The sequence below is a fragment of the Melitaea cinxia genome, chromosome 19 (genome assembly GCF_905220565.1).
Source record: "Melitaea cinxia chromosome 19, ilMelCinx1.1, whole genome shotgun sequence".
NCBI lineage: Eukaryota > Metazoa > Arthropoda > Insecta > Lepidoptera > Nymphalidae > Melitaea > Melitaea cinxia.
The window spans coordinates 1,606,367-1,625,530 of NC_059412.1; the positions used below are offsets into that span (position 1 = coordinate 1,606,367).

Sequence of the window (19,164 nt, forward strand, 5' to 3'; positions counted from 1 at the left end):
TTATATAAACTAATGAACACAACATTATATCATAATATAAATAACATTGAAAGCATGAAACATGAGCATATTTTTTTATTATCATTATTTTATATTGGATACAAAAACGATATAAAATGAAAAATTGTATGATAAAATCCAAAAAATATTATGTATTATTATTTGCACAAGTAATTTGATTAGTTTTAATTTTTTTTAATGTCAGAAGATTTATAAAAAAAGTGCGCGCGCTATTCTTTCGTTTCGGAAAAGTTATTTACTATTAAAATGTATTAAGAATTTTTGGAGAATTATTAGATAGTAAAAAAATATGCGATATGAAGGTTAGATACAAAATTAAAATACATAATATTAATAATATAATGAATATTATTACTTAAAATTGTTTTTAAATAGAAAATAAAATACAATATACACCAATATTAGTAGGGTTTATGAGAGCATACCTAATTTACTGATGTTAAAGATTTTAAAATATGAAATGATACAAGTTCGGTAAAGCCATGAATTATACAGAAAGATAAAAAAACATTTAAAGAGAAGGAATAAAGCTGGCTGTGCTATACAAGACTGATTGAACAGTGCGTGGGAAGCTTCATAGTTCAAGGTAGAGACACATAAATCAATATTAACTTTTAGAATTGTTATTATTGATTTTGAAAGGTATTGTAGACCGACAGGTCATATACAGAAAGTAGGTCATAGTTATGGGCAGTGTAGTTTATAAAGAAACTAGATGACCTGGTAAACTTCATACCACCTACATATATTTATAAAAATATGGACAAAACACTTTCTGAACGCACTTAATAAATATTTGACAAACAATGGCAATGTTTTTGACAAAAGACATCAAAATTTCAGCGCTAGGAATATTTTAAATTAGAAAATTAAATTGTCATTTTTAGTATTTTCCGTTACTTATTATTCATTTTCCTCACCACTTAATTTTAAGCCTTACACAATTATTTCAAGATCAAAATTAGCCAAATCGGTCCATACTATAGTTTCGAAAATATTAATAAAAAATTATAGGGAATAATCGCTATTTATACTTTATTATCATCGCTGATAATTTATACTTAGACTTAGTCCATTTTACTAAGAAAACTTCCCCGTATTCATGAGGCCCTTAATATCCAAGACAAAACAAAATACGAGCTCTGTAGTGTTGTTGTTTAGGATTATCACCCTATTTTTTAATTTTTAACATTTTTAGTTAAAATAATAATAATAATACTTAATAACAATTTGTCATTTTTTTTTGTATCATTGAAGAGTGTACTACGCATTAGTGTAAATAAATCTAGTTTCGGAGCCAATTTAGTTGCGGTTTCGACTGGAAAGTTTTTTTTAAATGTATTTTCTGCACTATGGCAATCTGTTTGAAAACAATAAGCCACTTGTTTGGCTGGAAATACATGTCCATAAATGAAAAACTAGTATACTATGATATTTGAAAAACTAGAACCACATGTTATTTTACTATATTAGTAAATCAATACTTGCCAGAAAATGTGTGCAAAAATAAAATTGCAGATCTTTCCCAATCTTTTTTAAAAACCAAGTAATGGTCAAATCAACAATATTTTTGCTATACAAGTTTTGGATTGATCGATTCACACTATAATATCCTATTTCTGGTAATAAGCCTTTTTCTTAATCCACCACGCTGTTCCACTGCGGTTCGGTGAATAACAATAATTTTGAACCGACTTCAAGGTCAAGGTCAAGGAGGTTACTCAATTCGACCGTATATTTTTTTAATGTATGTTCGGGGTTCTTTTTTTTGTTGGTAAGAAGGTATCCCTAGTTTGGTACCATGATAAGGAAACCAGGATCTGATGATGGGATCTCAGAGAAATCGAGGGAAACTCTTAAAAATCCGCATAGCTTTTTACTGGGTTCGTTTGCCTGCAAACACAATTATTGGATACTATTGTAGCTATTATTCTGATGTAATTACGTGTCTCTACCTCAGCATAGGACATGAGTGAATCCAGCCAGACTTACAATTTGTCTCTACTATTGCTACGCGATTCGCCGTATAAAGCCGGCAGGCTCGTTTGTTTGGAAGACATCTCACGTTTAGCTGATTAAGAGAAATCGGTCATTTTATACTTGTTTTAAAAACATACATATATACGATACTGAGGTAAGTAGGTCGTCCATAAAATAGTTGACAAATAGGGGGGGGGGGGGAGGTTTGTTGCAAGGGTGAGAAGGTGTAAGAGTATGACCATGAAGCTCACACTTTTTTATATTTATCGTAACTTGATAGTTATTGTGGCGTAACTTATTTATATGAAAACAAATATTAAAGCTCATTTAAGTTTTTATATTATTTTATAAAAGTATTTTTTGATAGATGTAAAGGATTATTTCTTTTTATTTATTATGTTTTACAATTTATTAATTATAGTATTTTATATTTTGTTACGTGAACATTGTTTTTGATTACTCTTTAAGAGCCATTTCACAAAAATCGGTGACAATCCGCGAAATCGTAATATTTTGACTTCGCTAATCTCAGTATTGGATGCAATAATGTCATTTATATTCTTGAAACATAATAGATCAACCTCTGTTGTAGTAAAATAATGAATCAAAATTTTGATTTATACCGTATGTACAAAATTATTAGCCGCCTCCCTGGGTAAACGGTCGAAATGAATACTTTGAGGTTCTATTTTTCAATAACCTCTACCTTAAAACTGTATAAAAAATATGGTAATATTTGGAATAAGTTTTTGTTGTCACATAATGTATTAATCCGTAATAAATTTTAAGTTACAAATATTTTCCAAATAAGTACAATTTTAAAAGCGATATTTTTCTTAGAAAATTTAAGAAAGAAAGAAATTTTGAGGAACTATCTCTACCAAAGTAAACTTACATCATTTAAGAACATAAAAAGAATAATTAAAATATTTAATTATTTTTGATATCTTTTGTATTAAAAATAAAAAGACAGTATACAATACCACGAATCAAACCCAGTAAATCAGTCGAACGTCAGCGCTCTTAGAGGTAAGGTCCACGCCAAATTCAGCGCAGCCGTCTCTTTCGCTCACACACGCCAAGCGACTATCGTTATAGTGTGATAAACCGCATTTGATACTTTCATAAAAATAAAAAAAATATGCGAAAATTACTGTAAAATAATATAATGATAATTTCTGTAAACAAATGTATAATTTAATTTTTTTTTCTCACATTATCAATATCATCATTTAAATCTGTTTGTCTTGTTCTTGTTTAAAATCATAATAATTTAAAAAACTAAATCAATTAAAAAAATGTTTCATAAAATTTATTTTATATTTTTATTTTAAATTTATTGACTGTTGTTATATAACATACTTGAAAATTTTAACAAATTAATTATGTAAAAAACATTTTATAACCATAGTTATTAATTTTTATTATACATTACAAAAAGATCAGGATGGTTTTTTGGTTGTCACACTATACCATGCAGCACAAAGATCGCGCGGCTCGTACGACTCGCGCGATGCGACCAAATTTACCTAAACTTGCAGAGCTAAAAATTGTGAAATGGCTCTTAATAAAAAATCGGTGGAGACATTATATATATTTTATTAGTACTTTATTCATTAAATAACTCATTCGCTAAAGTTCATAATTTATTCATGACGATAAAGTCATTTATGTATAATACAAGGGTGGGCTAGCTTTTATGAGGAAATATTTGTCAGAGCCGGTGAAAGTGAGATAGCGTGACCATGGTAAAATTTTGCGTCACGTATTTTAGGGACGACCTGTAAGATATTGTATTGTAAATAGATTGTATTGAAAGTGTAATGTACTCACCACTAGTTATAACTCCTCCATATGAGTTGCAGTTCATCTTTGTGTGATCTTGTGAATGCTGAAATTGTTTTTTTGTACATTTTAGGGTTTGTTACAATACAAATAGAATACTATATATACCGTGCAGTTAAATGTTAATGATTTTTTTTATCAATATTTAAACCACTAAGACAAGACTTATAAAAAATCAATTATGTGTTGACAAGTCTTATTTATAATGAAAAGAAAAGTAGATCCAGTAATTCCATAAAAAGTATTTACTGGTAAACTTTCATTGTTTAGCTTTTGAAGTGAAACTTCTTTATCGGCGTTCGAAAAAAAATTACCGTCACATTTTTCGGTTACGCGTCACATTTTTCCGTTACGCGCCATCTTTTTCTTGTCCCTACCATAGTTGAATCGAAGAGTACTTTCTCCAGCGGAGTAGGGATAGCATGTCGTTTAAGCGGACTCACTCCCATCACTAGACTTGACCGTTTTTCTATTGCATCCTTATTTATTTCTAACCTTCTATAGTGACGTGATAAATATCAAAATGCTGTAATAATTTTAGTAGTAATAAGGTAAATTGAAATAATTGTATTATTTGTATTCATGTCTATGATAATAAAAGCCTTTTTGTAAAGTTGCATATAGTAGATCATTTTTCGAAAAATAAGGTCATAAAGAAATTTCACTTCTTACGTGTGTACACTAGTATTATTTCAGTACTTACATTAAAAAATCGTAGTATGCTTTAAGTATTATTAACAGCATTAAAAGAAATTACTACATGCTAAATAATTGAAAAATAATAATAATAAATTAACAATAAGCCGGGATGTCTTGCGCGAACTTGGGGAGGCCTATGTCCAGCAGTGGATTGCCATAGGCTGGAGTGAAGTGAAATAATTGCAAAATATTTTTTACACAAATATTATAAAGAGAATACTCGAATCAAAGCATTTGATTTCATGTCTTGTAATTTGTCCTTTTATTAATTCTGTGATGATTCAATTAAAATATACAAAAGTAAAATTAGCTTTATAGCTGTGTTTACGTTTGTATCTAAATATTATAGCATTGTTTATTTTAGATTTTAGAACATCCGACTCTTGCTTTCAATGCAAATTGATACAACTTATAGAGGAGAATCTGTTTACAGATAACCATCACGATTCAGTCTGTAAGATCCTACTGCTGGGCATAGGCCTCTTTCTCCAAGTAGGAGATGGATTGGAGCTTAATTCACCACACTGCTCCACTGCGGGTTGGCGGATTGTTTTGTTACTGTTTGTTTTTTGTAAGCTCTAACATAACTAACCAATGAAAGTTGCCACTCACCTCCATTTCTCTAATATTCCGCATAACGGCATCGATATCCTTCCTGGTGTCCTCGTCCAACTGCTCCTTCCTACACTCCCTACTAATTGAATTAAAAATTTTCTCACTCTTCTGTTTAACACTGTTCACTTTCCGATTGTCACTCACTTTGTCCTTCAAAGGCACTGTAACACTCTTATTTTCACTAGATTTAGGTTCGTTTTTGTCCGTTTTGTCATCAACAAATTCTACATCACTGCTGCTGTCGTCGACTTCCTGTGGGACGTCCGCTAATGGATCAACATCGGAAACTATTAGGATTTCCTTTTTCTTCTTAACTTCCGGAGGCCTCTTGTCCGGTTTGGCAAACGTTGGTGAATGATGAACAGCAATTAAACCTGGTCTAGGTATGTTGTTCTCCGCTATCCTCATAGCTTCAACGCTCTTTTGAGTTAGTTCATCCTTTGCTTTAGGGCTCGGTGAACTCTTTTTACTCTGATAGTTCGTATCTATGTGCAAGGGAGATTGAACTGTTTTCTCCCGAGATATATGAGATTTCTCTGGTTTCTTATGTTTTTCTTTCTCCTTTTTATGCACCATTTCGTTTAGAGCGGCCGGAGATTTTACTCTTAATAAAGGTTCCTTACCTTTATCATTTAATGTAGTGACTTTCGCTTTTTGGCTGCTTGGAACTGGGGTTATTGTTATACTGCCTATGTTGTTCGGAATGTATGAGTCTTCTTTACTCCTATCTGAATCCTTTTTTCTGTCATCTGATGTCTCTATAACTAAATCTTTGTTAAGAGAGTAGGAATTCATCACTGATCCGTAGACGGCAGCGGGGTTTACTTTGTATTTGGGGTCCATGTCTCCGTCTTGTTTATCGTATGATTTTACAGACGTTGTGACGGTTAATGAGCTCGGAAACTGGATTGGTTCGGTAAACTGGGTATTGACTACAGCTGACTGGGACGATGAACCAACCCTTTGTCTCTTGTGATCTGACCCTTTGATATCCTTGTTTAAACTGAAAATAACAAACGTTTTGACTTAGTGTTGCTATTATCGCTAACATTTCTAAGCTTTGTGGAAAAAGCCAGACTTCAGAATACACAAATGAACCATATTATGCTGGTCATGACTAATGAATGAACTTATGTATATAAGCTTCCAATTTTTATTTTATATAACTAAGTAAGTGAACAGGCATACAGCTCACCTGATGGTAAGCGATTACCGTAGCTAATAGACATATGCAATACTAAAATCATCACAATCGCGTCGCCGGCCACCAACCAGGAACCACCAGCAGGAACACAACACTGCTTGAAAGCAGTAATACTACTAGTAGTACTAGTAGGTAGGTAGTAGTAGGTACTACTAGTACTAATAGGTACTACAACCTCAGTCGGGCTGCTACACATTTTGAGCAGAAAATTTCCTACTGTATGATTATTGGTATAGATCGACGGTCCTTACGTAGTTAAGGACGTGTAAAAGATTGAGGTTTTCAGAAGAGTGTAATAACAAATTCTGCTTCACTACATAGTATAAAACAAAGTCGCTTTATCTGTCCCTGCACATGTATGTACGCTTAAATCTTTAAAACTACACAACGGATTTTGATGCGGTTCTTTTTAATAGATAGATTGATTCAAGAGGAAGGTTTATATGTATAATAACATCCATTAAATAGTGGAGAAATACTGTTATTTTTGAGTTTTCTAATGTTATGTCGTAAATAATTATTTTTTTTTCGCTTAAATTGCAAACGCAGGCTGAACCCTACGAGATTTATCAAAATAATGTACTAAGTATTATACACATTGAAAAGGTCTACAGAAAACTCCGCGATGGTATATACCTATCTCTTATGGATATCCCACAATAACATTTTTTTGTCATTTACTTTTTACGACAAATAATGGCTAATTTTCGAAGCGATTTTAACCAATACAGCATTAATCCAAAAAAGTGGAAGATGGAAATGACAGAGAAAAGAAAATAAAAAGATTAGAATATCAAAATAGTAAAAAGAAGGCTAAGAAAGCAGTCGCAATCGCAAGGGCCAAGGTTCAAGATAAGTTGTATGATTCTTTAGAGAGCCCACAAGGTCAAAAAAATCTTTTTAGAATAGCGAGAGAGAGAGAGATGAATGCAAGAGATGTAAACCATATGAAATGTATAAAAGACGAAGCGGGGAAGATCTTGACGGACAATGAGGAAATAAAAGAACGCTGGAAGAGATACTTTAATAACTTGATGAACGAAGAAAATGAATGGAGCGGAGTGTTAGAAAATGTACGAAGTAATGAAGGAATGGTGAAAGAGGTAAGTATAGAGGAAGTGAAGATGGCAGTGCAGAGTATGAAGAATGGAAAAGCAGTTGGGCCAGATGGTATACCAGCGGAAGTGTGGAAGTTTTTGAATGCGGATGGATGGAAGTGGCTGACTTTATTTTTCAATAAGTTGCTGCAAGAAGAGGTTATACCCGAGGAATGGTGCTACAGTTCACTGGTGCCCATTTTTAAAAATAAAGGTGACATACAGGACTGCAGCAGCTATCGGGGAATAAAGCTCATGTCACATAGCATGAAGATATGGGAGAAAGTGATAGAGCGACGAATGAGAGAAGAATGTGAGGTCACACAGAACCAATTTGGATTTATGCCGGGCCGGGGAACTACGGACGCCATATTTGCACTCCGCCAACTCTGCGAAAAATATCGACTCGCACAAAAAGACTTGCATATGGTGTTCGTGGATCTGGAAAAGGCATACGATAGGGTCCCCCGTAAGGTTCTGTGGTGGGCTATGAAAAGGAAAGGAGTGCCAGAGAAGTATGTACGACTTGTTCAGGCGATGTATGATAGAGCTAGCACCCACGTCCGGTCCGAAGCCGGGGTAACTGACAAGTTCAGTGTGGCTGTAGGTTTGCACCAGGGGTCGGCTTTTAGTTTCCAGTCGTCGCCTAACGCTGTCGCGTAACGCACGCGCGGGCGTATCTATTTAGCTTACTAGTGCAAATATGGCGTCGTCAAAAATAGTAAAGTGTAACAACTGCAATATAGTTATTTGTGAAGTATTAGCGTTCATTCAAAATAAAGTGGACGTTATGGACGAAGAGAGTATTGTTCGTATTTGCGTCTCATCCTTCTCTGCAACGGATATAGAACGTGCAAAATGTTTGTTGTTTGAATCCATAAAAACAACAAAACGAAAAATTACTCGGAAGAGAAACGGACGTACAAATCGGGATATGTTTGATTTAATTGCTGTCTTCAAAGAGACTGACCCCGAAGAAACTCCGATTTTTGTGGCAAGGGATCTGCATAAACTACCTCCAGTGACCTTTGATCATCTAGACGCAACAAAGTTGTTAAAAGATATTAATCTAATGCAGAACGAAATAAAAACATTGAAGGATACATGCTTAACTTTAGACCGTTTTAATGAAATTAAAAGTGAACTGCAAAACATTAAAAAACTATCAGCTGATCCTACATATGACTGTTACGTGAATAAAAATCGTGGCGGTAGTTGTGTGACAAATAGTTATTTTATGGATAGCGGGCCTACCGGCCTACCGCACATTGCAGAACTTAATAGTTCAATGATTGGACACCGCTCAACTTCACCGGACAACGACGGTGTTATCTCGTCTTTGTTGCACACTCAAGCTTCTCATGACTCCGTCCCGTTCGCTCTAACGCACAGCGAAAAGGAAGCTAGGCTCGTGGAGGCCCCGGCCAGCACCGCGGTTTCGAACAATGACTCGCAAGCGCTTATGCAGGAGCGCCTCACCACCTCGAGCGGCACTGCGGTTTCGAACAAGGACGAACGAGCGTTTACATATGACGGCCTCACTACCGCGGCCTTAAACACAACAGCGAGTCATCAAGGTGATTTGTCTTCTAAGCCGGTGGGGACGGAGACATTAGCGCGCATTGTGGGCGTTGATGGGCATTGGAAGAAGGAGAAGGAGAAACTAAGTAAAGAGTGGGAGCTGGTACAAAGAAAAAGACATAGAAATCGTTTTAGCACAGTAGAGGGTAAAGCCGCAACCAGCCCTAGTGAAAAATTTAAGGCCGCGGATATCAAGATCTCGTTATTTATAAATAACGTATCAAAGGAGACGACGGAAAGTGACATCACTACTTACATATTTGATAGAACGCAGGTTAAAGTTTTTCCTATTAAAATTAACGTGAAGATGCCTAGAGAATACAACGCGTACAAAATCGACGTACCGAAAACTAAGGTGGCTCTTTTTCTAAAAGATAACTTTTGGCCGGAGGGTATCACTTTCCGAAAATTTATTGATTTTAAAAAGAAAGCAGATGATGGACACTCCAATAAATAATAATAATGAGGGTTTATGTACTCGTATGGTTACTTTCAACTGTAAGTCGATTAAAAGATCTATAGACGGAGTAAGGATGTTATGTCGGAGTGCGGATGTTGTCGCACTACAGGAAACTTGGTTATTTCCTCACGACCTGCCGTTCTTGGGGACGGTGGATGAGGACTTCGGTAGTACGGGAACATCAGCTATGGACACCGGTGCCGGCGTAATCACAGGGCGTCCCTATGGGGGAGTAGCGCTGTTATGGAGAACGAGTGTCTTTCCTTGCGTGTCTGTGGTTGAGTGTTTAAACCCTCGCATATGTGCTATCAAAATAACACTTAGTGACAAACCTATTGTTGTGTGCAGTGTATACATGCCTACTGATTGTCGTGATAACCTGACAGAATTTACGGATTGTCTTAGTGAGCTTAGTGCAATTATTGATGAGTGTGCTGTGGAGTCTGTTTTTATGCTGGGCGATTATAATGCCCACCCACGTGAGTCGTTTTATAGTGAATTGGAAAACTTTTGTTTGGAACAGTCATGGATTTGTGCGGATGTACGTAAGTTACATATCCTACCTCAGACTTTTACATTCGTTAGTGATACACACGGTAGTAGGAGATGGTTGGATCACTGTGTGGTTACCGAGGCAGCATGGCAATGTATCAGTACTATTTCAGTTAAATATGATACATATTGGTCCGATCATCTCCCGCTAATCATAAATTGTAATTTAAATTTAGTTTTACAAAAAGTGACTTTAAATAAAAATATTATTAATAAAATTAAATGGGGAAATAGAACAAAAGAGCAGTCGGATTGTTATTTTAAAATTTGTAATAATCAATTAAAATATGTTAATTTTCCAAATGAGTGTCAAAATTGTTGTAAAGAAGTCTGTCATAACAAAGATCACAGATGTATAATAGATAATTTGTATGGCCGTTTGATATCAATATTGTCCAATGCAGCCACAGTGTCTTATGATATTAGGGGTGACAGCTCGGGTTCTCGTTTGCCAAACAGATTGAGAGGGTGGAATAGGTGTGTAAGTAAAGCGCATAAGGAGGCCAGGTCTAAGTTTCTTATGTGGGTTTGGTATGGTAGGCCTAAAAGTGGCACTCTGTATAACGATATGGTAGCTAGTCGTAAAATCTTTAAAGGTAGACTGAAATGGTGTCAAAATCATCAAGAACAAATTAGGATGGATGCTCTTGCGACTTATCATGCTAAGGGTGATTTCAGCAAATTCTGGAAAGCCACGAATAAATTTAGTTCTAGACCTGGCTTGTCAGCGGTTATAGATGGCGTGGGTGAGCCCCGGGCTATAGCAAACCTATTTAAGGATCATTTTGCTGTACAGCCTTCACGGAAATTTTCGGTGGGGGTGCCTGATGCTGAGATTAACTTTAAACATATCAACACCTTGGTAAATGCTAAAACCGTTGCTAAAATTATACAATCAATGACAAGGGGCAAATCTCCTGGCCACGATAGTCTCAGCATCGAGCACCTTCAGCATGCGGGGTCTCGCCTTGCTGAGGTGATGGCTTTTCTTTTTAACTTATGCATAGTACATTCATATTTACCGCCGAACTTGATGAAAACGGTTGTGGTACCGATTGTTAAGAACAAAACAGGTGATACTGTGAACAGTTCGAATTATAGGCCTATCTCATTAGCAACAATCATAGCCAAGGTACTTGACAGTGTGCTTAACGCTCAGTTAGATTGTTATCTGCACATTCACGAACTCCAATTTGGATTTAGGTCTCAATTATCCACGGAAAGTGCAATCCTGAGCTTAAAGCATGCTGTCAGGTATTACACAGACAGAAGCACACCTGTTTATGCCTGCTTCTTGGATCTGTCGAAAGCATTTGATCTGGTCATCTACAACATCCTGTGGAACAAGCTACAGCAGGTAGGAATGCCTGCAGAATTGATTTCATTGCTTAAATATTGGTATAGCAACCAATTGAATACTATAAAGTGGGCAAACGAGTACTCGGAGCCATATAGGTTGGAATGTGGAGTGAGGCAGGGGGGGTTGAGCTCACCTAATCTTTTTAACCTGTATGTCAATGCGCTGATTGAGGGGCTCAGCAGCATGAGGGTCGGATGCCATATTGGTGGCGTATGTTTCAATAATATCAGCTACGCGGATGACATGGTGCTGCTGGCCCCCTCGGTCAGCGCAATTAGGAGGATGCTGGCTTTTTGCGAGTCATACGCTGAGACGCATGGATTGGTGTACAATAACAAGAAAAGTGAATACCTAGTCTTCAAGGCTGGCAACAGACTACCGGAAAATATACCCTTAATAAAGTTAAACGGGACATGTCTTGTTAGAGTACACCAATTCAAGTACCTAGGTCACATTGTCACAGAAGACCTAAAGGATAATGTTGATATTGAGCGAGAACGCAGGGCGTTGTCGATCAGGGCGAACATGTTGGCCCGCAGATTTGCTCGTTGCTCAACACCAGTTAAGATCACGCTTTTTTAAAGCTTACTGCACTTCTTTTTATACGAGCAGTCTATGGGTCAGCTATACTCAGAGGTCTTACAACGCCTTGCGTGTACAGTACAATAACGCCTTTAGGGCATTGTTGGGGCTGCCGCGGTACTGCAGTGCCTCTAGTATGTTCGCGCACGCAGGGGTCGACAGTTTCCCGGCCATTCTGCGCAAAAAGGCTAGCTCACTTTTAAGGCGAGTGCGCGGCAGCCGCAACAATGTCTTAAGGGTCATCGCCGATAGCGGGGACTGTCCACTACTCAGGCATTTGTGTGACATTACAATGTCACTTTTAGTTATTAAGTACTAACATTAGTTATTAAGCTTTCATCTTTTATTTTTACTAACAATTATGGACCCTTTGTTGTCTGAGTAATAAACATTTTTATTTTTTTATTTTTTATTTTTATTTTTTATTTAAGCCCGTATCTATTCCTCCTGGTAATGGATGTTCTAACATCAGACATACAGGAGGAAGCACCCTGGTGTATGCTGTTTGCTGACGACGTTGTTCTTGTCGGAGATAATGTCCTTGAGGTACAGAGCAGACTGGGAAAATGGCAGGAAAGACTGGAGGGCGCGGGATTGAGGATAAGTAGGTCTAAAACCGAGCACTTGTTCTGCGATTTCAGCGGTTCGTCCAGTTTTTCCCATATTGCCTTGGATGGTGTATCCCTACCAGTCTGCTCCGACTTCCGCTACCTTGGGTCATTAATACAAAATGACGGCAACATAGACCGTGACGTGAAAAATAGAATAAATGCGGGATGGATGAAATGGCGACAGGTCTCTGGAACAGCTTGTGATCCACGAATGCCCCTTAAACTTAAGGGGAAAATCTATAAAACGATCATAAGACCTGTCGTAATGTATGGATCAGAATGTTGGGCAACAAAAGTGACGGATGAAAGAAGAGTGCACGCAGCCGAGATGAGAATGCTAAGATGGATGTGTGGAGTAACGAGGAAAGATCGGATTAGAAATGAGTATATAAGGGGAAGTTTGAAAGTAGCACCTGTGACAGAGAAAATAAGGAGCAATAGGTTAGCGTGGTATGGGCATGTAATGAGGAGGGATGACCGCTATGTCGGTAAAAGAATGTTAGGGATGAATGTCGAAGGACGAAGAGCGATCGGCAGACCGAAAAAGCGATGGATGGATTGTGTGAGTGAGGATATGAGAAAGAAAGGAGTAAGCACTGAAGTGACGAATAATAGAGAGGAATGGAAGAGAAAAACATGTTGTGCCGACCCTACATAAGTGGGATAAGGGCAGGAAGATGATGACAGCATTAATCCTTATCCAATTAAATACCTTAAATATGTTTTTTATTTAATATAGATCTATATGGCCCTTTACAGCATATGATTTAAATGAATATTTTGAAAGATATTACAGGTTTAAAAATCGCGGTACGTAGCGTTTGCGGCGGTTCCGGCCGGCTTTTACTCTAAAGTTAACGCGTGTGGGCCACGGGCAGTAATGAATAAATCAAAACTATTGGATCGATTTTAATCATTTTTTCAGTGAATGATAGGCTATAATTATATTTTATACCCGTGCGAAGCCGGAGCGGGTCGCTAGTTAAATATAATTTTAACAAACACTAATGTATAGAAGACAGTGAGGTAGAATATATTACTGCTCAAAATGCGTAAGCGATGCGTTTTGCATGGCACTTGTTACCTTTTCACGAGGCTGTGATTATCGTGGACAGAACAATTTGTAACGGCATACCTTCCGACGAATTAGTAGTTTCACTTCGGCCATGTGAGAATTGCATACACATATTTTTGAAGTCAATCTTCTTTATGCACGCTTGACTTGGCAAGCTGGTGAATGCGTGACGAGTGCGTTACGAAGTTGTGATCGGAAGCAGCCGCCAGCCGCGCCAGCAGATATAGATAGTACGAGACGGGTGACACGTGACACGTGACACGTGACACGGGTGTGACACTGACCCGGCCTGGCGCAGCAGCGTGGGCGCGCGCACGAAGCCGGGCGGGAACAGCGGCAGCGCGCGCGCCAGCAGCAGCGCGGCGGGTGCGGGCGCGCCCAGCGCCGCCAGCCGCGCCAGCAGATATAGATAGTACGAGACGGGTGACACGTGACACGTGACACGTGACACGGGTGTGACACTGACCCGGCCTGGCGCAGCAGCGTGGGCGCGCGCACGAAGCCGGGCGGGAACAGCGGCAGCGCGCGCGCCAGCAGCAGCGCGGCGGGTGCGGGCGCGCCCAGCGCCGCCAGCCGCGCCAGCAGATATAGATAGTACGAGACGGGTGACACGTGACACGTGACACGTGACACGGGTGTGACACTGACCCGGCCTGGCGCAGCAGCGTGGGCGCGCGCACGAAGCCGGGCGGGAACAGCGGCAGCGCGCGCGCCAGCAGCAGCGCGGCGGGTGCGGGCGCGCCCAGCGCCGCCAGCCGCGCCAGCAGATATAGATAGTACGAGACGGGTGACACGTGACACGTGACACGTGACACGGGTGTGACACTGACCCGGCCTGGCGCAGCAGCGTGGGCGCGCGCACGAAGCCGGGCGGGAACAGCGGCAGCGCGCGCGCCAGCAGCAGCGCGGCGGGTGCGGGCGCGCCCAGCGCCGCCAGCCGCGCCAGCAGATATAGATAGTACGAGACGGGTGACACGTGACACGTGACACGTGACACGGGTGTGACACTGACCCGGCCTGGCGCAGCAGCGTGGGCGCGCGCACGAAGCCGGGCGGGAACAGCGGCAGCGCGCGCGCCAGCAGCAGCGCGGCGGGTGCGGGCGCGCCCAGCGCCGCCAGCCGCGCCAGCAGATATAGATAGTACGAGACGGGTGACACGTGACACGTGACACGTGACACGGGTGTGACACTGACCCGGCCTGGCGCAGCAGCGTGGGCGCGCGCACGAAGCCGGGCGGGAACAGCGGCAGCGCGCGCGCCAGCAGCAGCGCGGCGGGTGCGGGCGCGCCCAGCGCCGCCAGCCGCGCCAGCAGATATAGATAGTACGAGACGGGTGACACGTGACACGTGACACGTGACACGGGTGTGACACTGACCCGGCCTGGCGCAGCAGCGTGGGCGCGCGCACGAAGCCGGGCGGGAACAGCGGCAGCGCGCGCGCCAGCAGCAGCGCGGCGGGTGCGGGCGCGCCCAGCGCCGCCAGCCGCGCCAGCAGATATAGATAGTACGAGACGGGTGACACGTGACACGTGACACGTGACACGGGTGTGACACTGACCCGGCCTGGCGCAGCAGCGTGGGCGCGCGCACGAAGCCGGGCGGGAACAGCGGCAGCGCGCGCGCCAGCAGCAGCGCGGCGGGTGCGGGCGCGCCCAGCGCCGCCAGCCGCGCCAGCAGATATAGATAGTACGAGACGGGTGACACGTGACACGTGACACGTGACACGGGTGTGACACTGACCCGGCCTGGCGCAGCAGCGTGGGCGCGCGCACGAAGCCGGGCGGGAACAGCGGCAGCGCGCGCGCCAGCAGCAGCGCGGCGGGTGCGGGCGCGCCCAGCGCCGCCAGCCGCGCCAGCAGATATAGATAGTACGAGACGGGTGACACGTGACACGTGACACGTGACACGGGTGTGACACTGACCCGGCCTGGCGCAGCAGCGTGGGCGCGCGCACGAAGCCGGGCGGGAACAGCGGCAGCGCGCGCGCCAGCAGCAGCGCGGCGGGTGCGGGCGCGCCCAGCGCCGCCAGCCGCGCCAGCAGATATAGATAGTACGAGACGGGTGACACGTGACACGTGACACGTGACACGGGTGTGACACTGACCCGGCCTGGCGCAGCAGCGTGGGCGCGCGCACGAAGCCGGGCGGGAACAGCGGCAGCGCGCGCGCCAGCAGCAGCGCGGCGGGTGCGGGCGCGCCCAGCGCCGCCAGCCGCGCCAGCAGATATAGATAGTACGAGACGGGTGACACGTGACACGTGACACGTGACACGGGTGTGACACTGACCCGGCCTGGCGCAGCAGCGTGGGCGCGCGCACGAAGCCGGGCGGGAACAGCGGCAGCGCGCGCGCCAGCAGCAGCGCGGCGGGTGCGGGCGCGCCCAGCGCCGCCAGCCGCGCCAGCAGATATAGATAGTACGAGACGGGTGACACGTGACACGTGACACGTGACACGGGTGTGACACTGACCCGGCCTGGCGCAGCAGCGTGGGCGCGCGCACGAAGCCGGGCGGGAACAGCGGCAGCGCGCGCGCCAGCAGCAGCGCGGCGGGTGCGGGCGCGCCCAGCGCCGCCAGCCGCGCCAGCAGATATAGATAGTACGAGACGGGTGACACGTGACACGTGACACGTGACACGGGTGTGACACTGACCCGGCCTGGCGCAGCAGCGTGGGCGCGCGCACGAAGCCGGGCGGGAACAGCGGCAGCGCGCGCGCCAGCAGCAGCGCGGCGGGTGCGGGCGCGCCCAGCGCCGCCAGCCGCGCCAGCAGATATAGATAGTACGAGACGGGTGACACGTGACACGTGACACGTGACACGGGTGTGACACTGACCCGGCCTGGCGCAGCAGCGTGGGCGCGCGCACGAAGCCGGGCGGGAACAGCGGCAGCGCGCGCGCCAGCAGCAGCGCGGCGGGTGCGGGCGCGCCCAGCGCCGCCAGCCGCGCCAGCAGATATAGATAGTACGAGACGGGTGACACGTGACGCGTGACACGGGACACGGGTGTGACACTGACCCGGCCTGGCGCAGCCGCGTGGGCGCGCGCACGAAGCCGGGCGGGAACAGCGGCAGCGCGCGCGCCAGCAGCAGCGCGGCGGGTGCGGGCGCGCCCAGCGCCGCCAGCCGCGCCAGCAGATATAGATAGTACGAGACGGGTGACACGTGACACGTGACACGTGACACGGGTGTGACACTGACCCGGCCTGGCGCAGCAGCGTGGGCGCGCGCACGAAGCCGGGCGGGAACAGCGGCAGCGCGCGCGCCAGCAGCAGCGCGGCGGGTGCGGGCGCGCCCAGCGCCGCCAGCCGCGCCAGCAGCGCCCGCGCTCGCGCGCACCAGGGGAAGCGCCGCTTGGGCAGCCGCCGCTCCGCGCCGGAACTCTCCAGCTTCCTCCTGGAGAAGGATCAGAGCTTAATCCACCACGCTGCTCCAATGCGGGTCGACGGATATATTCCTTACATGGGTAATGATCGCTATCAGGAGTACACGATAAAGGACCGGGATCGACAACTTGGCGTGCTCTCCGAGGCACGGTAGGAAACCTACAAGAACTAACAACCAGACCAGAAATAAATATTTGTATAAACACAAATATCTTATAAAAACTGATGCTTGTCATGTAGTGTGTTTTGCCCATAGTCACCACACTGGGCAGGCAGGTTGGTGACCGCAGTACTGGCGTTGTCGCACCGAAAACGCTGCTGCCCGTTTTCGACTTGTGTATTTCAAAGCCAGTTTTTTAAGTTCCAAGGTGATAGTGGATCTGTTGTATCCCTTAGTCGCCTCTTACGACACCCACAAGAAGAGAGGTGGCTATATTCTTTAATGCCGTAACCACACAGTAAAATTATTTGTCAATATAATTTAAAAAAAAAATTTTTTTTCGTTTGCAAGCAAACACAATTATAGCTGCTGCACAGATAATATTACAGATTATATAATTTAATAATTCAAATACATTGATCACATACTTTTCCTCTTGTACTCTTTCACACTGGGCGTTGTATGCGGCTATCATTCCAGGTTTTCGCTCCTCTATCAACAGTTTTAATCTAAAAAACAAAAAAATTTAATTATTACTATTATTATCTATACAAATAAAATTGGAGTGTCTGTTTGTAATATTATAATAACCCTTTTTACTAAATGTGTATGGATGTAAGCATGATACATATAGCAAAATAACATTTTTTACAATTGTTTGTCTGTCTATTTGTTCCGGCTAATCTCTGAAACGGCTGGTCCGATTTTGACGAGACTTTCACTGGCAGATAGCTAATGTAATAAGGAATAACTGAGGATACTTTTATTTTAGAAATTTATTTATTTTGTAACTCTGCGAACTGAATAATATTTTTTTTTTAATTCCACGCGGACGAAGTCGCGGGCACAGCTAGTTACAACATGTAAAACATATTTAGAAAAAAACTATAATAATTAATATGTAAGTGTTACGTCAAACATGGCGATACAAAGTTGGCAGTATATAAGGTATACTCACTTCTCTAAGGTTTCAACAATCTTAGCCTCCTTTTCTTCCGGAGTCATTTTATCAATGTCGATTCTCTCCAAAATATCCTCAACTTTTGGCTTACTTGAGACACTATTAGTTCTATTTGCAGTGACTGTAGTTGTTATATTTGTAGTTACATTTGTAGTGTTAGTGGAAGTTAAATTTGTTGTATTGGCAGTGGATTGAGCAATTTCAGGGCTTGTTGATACAGCTGTAAAAAGAAAAGTTATAGGGTTAATTTAAATGTTTTGCATGTTACACCTAGCTTGCTGCTGCTGCTAATTATGGCAAATAAAATATATAGAAATAAAATAAAATGTAGATATATATTTTATAATATTTTAAGGCTATGAGTGAGCTAACACATTGTACTATGATGTTACGTAGTTCACGTAATTTTATGTAGCTATAGTGTAAAAGATTGTTTGGTCATGTCAAAACAATGAGTGATGAACGATTAGACCTAGACGGACGTTCCAAGACCAAATAAGGGATGTCTTGAAAAAGGGACATTTCAAGAGTACCCTAACTGAAGAACATGTATTTCGGATGGAACCGAAACCTGTTGCAGAATTGGTGAAGGCGGGATATGATCCTTAGGATCTTTATCCTCACTATGTCGGCCGTCAGACATGACTAAATAATACTTCTGTGACTCAGGTGTGACACCAATCACTTTAACTTGAGGTGTTGACGGAGCGAATGCCTCGGTCCGAATGAATCCCCGCTACGCGGTGCACGTGTTTATAACGATCCGTCCCCACCTCTCGCCTGACTCACGGAGTGGTAGTAGTGGTAATGACGTATCGCAACACTTGCTTACGTTTGTAAACAACTTTGTTTATTTACGCCGACATGTATGAAGGGAATAATGAAAGTGGACGAAGCGAAAGAAGTATGTAAGGATCGTAGCAAGTGGAAAGAAGTGGTCTCTGCCTACCCCCACGGGAAAGAGACGAACGTTGAGTTCT

At 42.9% G+C, this 19,164-nt stretch overlaps 1 protein-coding gene across 1 annotated transcript in view; it reads right to left on the minus strand.

The window, feature by feature from the left end:
• The window catches only part of LOC123663043 (yemanuclein), a 38,320-nt gene that overhangs the window by 1,305 nt on the left and 17,851 nt on the right, over positions 1 to 19,164 (minus strand). Inside the window, exons 10-15 of the mRNA XM_045597783.1 lie at positions 18,182 to 18,404; positions 17,652 to 17,732; positions 16,879 to 17,073; positions 5,158 to 6,163; positions 3,835 to 3,892; positions 2,014 to 2,092 (exon numbers count right to left, since the gene is read on the minus strand). Of these exons, the coding sequence (XP_045453739.1) occupies positions 2,014 to 2,092; positions 3,835 to 3,892; positions 5,158 to 6,163; positions 16,879 to 17,073; positions 17,652 to 17,732; positions 18,182 to 18,404 (1,642 nt within the window). The remainder of the gene's footprint in view (positions 1 to 2,013; positions 2,093 to 3,834; positions 3,893 to 5,157; positions 6,164 to 16,878; positions 17,074 to 17,651; positions 17,733 to 18,181; positions 18,405 to 19,164) is intronic.